The following is a 6,000-nucleotide window of genomic DNA, read 5'->3' as shown; positions in this document are numbered from 1 at the left end:
GAAATAGCAAGATGCACATTTTTGGGCACGGACCACCTAGGCATACAAAATGCCACATTTGCAAAGATGAATAATTTTTAAGTATGGACTCCAGTTGTCTCATTCTCACCAATAGAAAATAGATTAAGCAGTTAAACATTGTAAGCTTTTGTAACAAGATATAAACCCAGAAACGAGGAAATAATAAACAGATTCTTACGAACCAGAAACTGGGAAAGGAGTCTCGACTTTTATTGAGTCCTTACTGGTGATAGCTCTCGAGCTCACCATAGTTTAGATACTCTACAAAGAAAAGACCTTCTCCAATATTTTTAAATACCGTAGGATGCCACACTTGCGATAAATTGCCGATCATGGAGCGCAACAGATGGGATGTTTTTCTTCGCTTGCTTTGATCGTGCTTCAAAATCAAATGAGAGCGAATTCTGCAATGCCTGCCAGAAATTCATCCATTGATTTCAACCTGAAGTCCTAAAATACATTGTCACGGTGATAATAAATCATCGAGTTGTTTAGTGGAATACCAATACATAAATGAAACCCGAATTTAATGCTTTACAATATAATTTTACTAGAGTTTGCATCCTTTGACAAATACACGCATTTCGATCTCAACTGAGCGAATTTTGGGGCGTCTAAGAATGTTTCCGGTTTATAATCCGTGGTAACGAATACAAGTACTATGGCGAGTACCGGTACACCTTCCCTAAATGATTCTTTTGGGAAGAATCCAGTAGTTGCAAACAACTCCCAACTTGCATGCAACATACGGCGTGACATTTCTAGCATCCAAGTAGGCAAGTTGCGCGACAATCCCCCTGCAACGGTGACCATGGAGACGCACGGTTACTCACATTTAGGCATCGCAGTCAGTAGGCTTTCACAGTTCAATATGCTACGGAGTGATTTTTACCCGCATTTAAATCTTTCATCGTAATGTGTTTTCTTTATTCCATAATTGCATCATTACTCGTGCTAAATTGTTTCTGTTTCTTTCCATACTTGTTATTGCAGCGAAGAGTTCCGTAGATTTAATTTGTTTACACATTTTCTTCCATTTCATTTGACTTAAAACTAAACCGAGGATATGTATTTACACAAGTATCTTTACCTATCGCATTTCAAGATATAGGAAAGGGTTTGTTTGATAATTGTTTTACTTGCTTCTGCTTTGTATAACTACAATGTAAGTTCAACTTGTTTTGCTTCCAGCTTTCTGTTTTGAAGAAACAACATTCTTGAAGGTCAGCTATATTTAATTGATAGACTTGATACGTCAGTGTTTTCAGTGTTTCATTCTACAACTGTTTACGGATATGATAATATTAATAATAATAATAATTTACAAGGCACATGTAGAAAAACTCTCATTCATTCCAACTCTTTCTCGCAGACATTCTATCTCAAATGTTCCTCGATCGAACTTCTCAATTGCATATCTGTTCACGTTTTGATCAGGAAATTCCATATTTCCTTCTGATAGTTTCAATCTCGTTTTTTTTTTCGGGTTGATTACAGGAATAGAACAAAGAAAACGAATCACATTCCTAGGGTTTGTTTTTACATTTTAACTACTGTAGAAATAAAACAATCAGTTTTGTATAAGTAAACAGTTCGATAGTCTCTTGTGATGGAGTTACTTCTTTAAAATTATCAACGGGAAGAATTGTATTCTCTTGCTTTCTTCTCTCTCTCTCTCTCGGATATGTCAGTTTGTGTCTGTGTATGCTTGTTTTGTGATAAGTTTAAGTTTAAAAAACTAACGAAAGCTCGAAGAAAATCAGTTCATCTATGGCAAACTCTTTCCTCCTCATCTTCGTAGCAGTTCTGAATGTCGTACTTTGATATGTTTGAACGGTGTACAGCCGAATGGCAGCAGCTATCAATTTTCTTTAAGTATTTAGCGTTCGACTATCCAGTTTGGCTTACTATTATAACTACTTTATGTGATGTTTAATAGTGGTACTTCTATTGGAATGTATAGGGTTTCCTTTTCTGCTTGGTTCCACCTTGGTGATTTGAGCAACTTTGTCGATATCCATTCCGGGAAAGACTAAACAAAACTGAGGAGAATTACTAAAAAAAAACGCTACAGTGAGCCTGGCAGTAGGCCACGGCGCGTCTGATTGACTGTCAAAGAACAGAATCGTAGCAGGCGGGTGAAAGATCTCTGATTGATTTGTGCTGACGAGCGCACAAAAATAGAAATCGATGGAAGAACGAAACTTTTAAATGTATTTCAGAATTGCGATTGTCATTTTGTGCGAAAACGCAAGAATGCGAGCAAAATATGAAATCTTTCGTTTTTATGGATAGGTACATAAAATTAGTAAAAGAAATATAGGAAGGCTGTGGTTTAGATTAATTGGTCGGGAAGATATGGCAGTTTGCTTACTTATTTGGAATGGAGCGAACATAATGTATCTTCCTCGTTTATGTTTGGTTCGTAGTCGGAGGAAACCTTTTTACGAGGAGCTTTCTTCTACAGTTTTTCTGTTTCTAACAATAAATTAACGCAAAAATCACATTAAAATCATTCAACTAACTAGGACTCTGGACTCAGCCATGCGCGTGGGAAATAAAAATAATAATAAGTCGATTACCGATTGCGCCATTTTCTTTCTACTCATTCAGCAATCGCCATTTCTATACACGTCCCTAAACTCTTCCAACACATATTGGCAAATGTTGTCGTTTATCAATCGGATGGGGTCCCTTCTCACAGCTTACTGCGATCGTAGTTCTGGAACTGCCATTTCTGTGCGTCAACCGTCGAATCGCAGTCGGCCATGATGAGTTTCTGCTTGCTCTCGTTGATGGCCAGACATTTGTCCGAAGATCCGTGCCGCAGCAGGTGCGAATCCGGCGAGTAGTTCCAATACTGGTTGCCCTTGGAGCCGTGGCAGGGATAAAGTATCACGTCCTGTCCTGCATAATCCAAGCAGGCTTCGTCTCGGCGGATTTCACCCGTTTTGCTCAGCATCCAGTACTTTTGAACGCGGGAACGAAAACATAGAGGGAGTTAGTTTATCATGTGATTAGGATGGGGTAATAATTGGGGTCAGTTGCAGGGGGAAACGTCAGTGACGTCTGTCAGAATCTGTTTAACTCTAAAGTGTCATGTGATACATACTTGTGTGCTCATAACGTTTAGTGTTTGTGACCCAACCTGCAAGTGTAAGGGCAAGAATTTTGTGAGAAAATGTCGCGTCGCCAATGTGTCCAATTGGGGGTTCAATTTCTGTATGCATGACCGATCACGTGACATAAACAGTGCAACATATGTTCGACATTCACAAAACAGACACTCAAAGACGTCACTGCGCGTTTCTTTTTATCGGGTGTTACAGATAGAAGCGTTTTCTACGGGGGGAAATATTTAAAAATGGAACATATTTACAGGAATCTGTTACCAATCATCACCACACACTAGATTCCGCGGCATCCGACTCTACCGAGAGAAACCAAAAGTAAAATTTACGCTCGCTCTGAAAAAATGGGATTAGGAAAGCGGCCATTTTGGCTGAATTGATTTTGTACATGTGACCTCGTAATTCGTCAAGTTACTATAATATGAGGATTTTAACTTATTTTCAAACTCATGAATTTCAATGTGTTTTGTCTGAGATGTTGAGGTGATGAAGTTAATGAAAATTTAAAAGATGTTGTGAGAATATAGAAAACGAATGAGGTTAGATGCGATTGTCATAAGTGATTTTTAGTGAAAGCTCTAGGTCTACTGGAATGCAATGAAATAGCTTACAAGATTTTTTATTTTTTGTTATGAAAATATATATATTTATATAAAATCGATAATTGTCAGAGTCACAAAATTAAAACGGCATACTTTGATGACGAAGGAAATTTATTCATATTATGTCACTATCAATTTCCACAAAGTGGAAAAAACGCGATGACTTATTATGTTCTTTTGCAATTTCTTGAACGTTAACATCCCAGCAGATTCGCGAAAATGCTACCCAAAACGATCGCAGCTACCAATCCAGCAAGTGTTATCAAATAGCCATTCGTATTACTCCCAATCCCTGCTTTTCGTTGCAACTTTGCGTTGCACTGTTTGATGCGTTTCCAGAAAGCTCGGAAGTCGCTGACATTCGTACAGGAGCATTGCTTCCCTAGCCCAAACGATTGGTTGACTTTCTCCAGTGTCAGCTGCGTATTGTAAGTGCGCTCCTTCGTACAAACCTGTCCGATACTCAGACTTCGACCAACGTTCACTTCTAAATTGTAGGAATCATACAACCTCAGCAAGCCACAATCGTAGTAGTCCACAAAAACCCCGTCGACAGCGATATCCAGGCACTGATTCTCTACATCGCGAACGAATGCTAGGGTGATCCACTCATCCGCACAGGATAATTGCATTTTGATCGTGGGCTTGGAATTCCGCTCGGCATGAGAATCACTCACTCGGATTTCGATGCAAGCCGTAAACAGTATAAAAGATAGCAGTTCCAGTGGTTGACTTGAGTCGGAACATTTATCAGTTCTCCATAATGCATCGTACTGCTCAAACAAGTGGTGACTGTCGGGGATCAAATTATCATTAGTAGTCATGTTATTCTTGCATTCCCTGACCATCAAGGCCGGAACTCGTGATAGATTCGTTATGTTCACGTGTGGATTGACCATTGTAAACTCAGTGAATGAATGGCATTGATTTCCAACTCCGATTCCGAACGGCCGAAATGGAGTTTTGTTATCCTTAAGAGTTACGAAAATCGAATCGTAACAGAATACTATGCAAATCGATTGTGGTAATCATGAATTGTATCGCAAACAACATTAGCCTCACACATTTCCCCACTCTAAGGGCATATTCACAAATTTCATAACACTGAAGGGGGTGGGTGGGTGTCCTGCTGGTGTTACGGCTTATATAAAATTTGTAGAATCTTCATACAAAAAGCGTTACGAGAGGGTGGGCGGGTGTCAAAAATGGTTATTTTCAGCGTTATGAAATATGTGAACGAACCCTAATTTCTTTATTGATGATGATTACGCTTCATTAGTGGGCGATCGTTGTTTGCATAAACGTACACAATCCGCAAACAAAGATTTTTGACATCCCTGAGGTAACTCAGGTAAGTCTGATGTGAAAATATTGTATAATATTGGTCCCAAAATGCTGCCACCAGCTCTTACAGGAAGTCTTTCAACAATGTATGTTGGAAAATAAAAGTTTTTTAATTTTACGATCAAACCTTCATGCCAAACACTGTCGAATGCTTTTTCTATGTCTAGAAGAGCAAGACCAGTAGAGTAGCCTTCAGATTTGTTGGAACGGATCAAATTTGTTATACGTAAAAGTTGATGAGTGGTCGAATGTCCATGGTGGAATCCGAACTGTTCATTGGCAAAAATTGAATTTTCGTTGATGTGGGCCATCATTCTGTTCAAAATAACCTTTTCAAAAAGTTTACTGATGGAGGAAAGCAAACTGATTGGACGATAGCTAGAAGCTTCTGCAGGATTTTTGTCTGGTTTTAAAATTGGAACAACCTTAGCATTTTTCCATTTGTCAGGAAAATATGCTAATTGAAAACATTTGTTAAATATATCAACTAAAAATGATAAGCTACTTTCTGGAAGTTTCTTGATGAGGATGTAGAAAATTCCATCATCGCCAGGAGCTTTCATATTTTTGAATTTTTTAATAATAGTTCTCACTTCTTCCAAATCAGTCTCCCAGACATTTTCGAAAACGTTCTCTTGATTGAGAATATTTTAGAACTCCTGAGTAACTTGATGTTCAATTGGACTAGTAAGTCCTAAATTAACCCTCCAGCGCCCAAGAGTGAACTTTTATAGATACAAATTTAATTCCAACGGGAGATGAAACGTTACGCTTAATCTTGTTTTTTTATGAACCGGTTAAATTTACCGGTTCACTTCCGAACCGGTAAAATCTATTTTTTATTTCAAAAGAAAACCGTTGAAGTTTGCTGCTCTAATATGGTAGCAGTTTAATCGTAGTCT

The 6,000-nt window shown here is 38.4% G+C and overlaps 1 protein-coding gene across 12 annotated transcripts in view; it reads right to left on the bottom strand.

Annotated features, from left to right (window-relative positions):
- Positions 1 to 918: 918 nt before the first annotated feature.
- LOC5568574 (putative polypeptide N-acetylgalactosaminyltransferase 9) overlaps positions 919 to 6,000 on the bottom strand; it is a 301,552-nt gene continuing 296,470 nt past the window's right edge. For 6 of the 12 annotated variants that reach the window (XM_021855824.1, XM_021855827.1, XM_021855825.1 and 3 more), the window contains 2 exons: positions 3,134 to 3,169; positions 919 to 2,989 (listed from right to left, as the gene is read on the bottom strand). In XM_021855824.1, the coding sequence (XP_021711516.1) occupies positions 2,720 to 2,989; positions 3,134 to 3,169 (306 nt within the window). In that variant the 3' untranslated portion in view covers positions 919 to 2,719. The remainder of the gene's footprint in view (positions 2,990 to 3,133; positions 3,170 to 6,000) is intronic. The other 6 variants (XR_002502763.1, XM_021855832.1, XM_021855833.1 and 3 more) reach the window with 1 other exon arrangement.

Source organism: Aedes aegypti, chromosome 3 (assembly GCF_002204515.2).
Source record: "Aedes aegypti strain LVP_AGWG chromosome 3, AaegL5.0 Primary Assembly, whole genome shotgun sequence".
NCBI classification, from domain to species: domain Eukaryota; kingdom Metazoa; phylum Arthropoda; class Insecta; order Diptera; family Culicidae; genus Aedes; species Aedes aegypti.
Note: the sequence above shows the minus strand (reverse complement) of the source record. Positions and strands in the feature narration are given on the sequence as shown.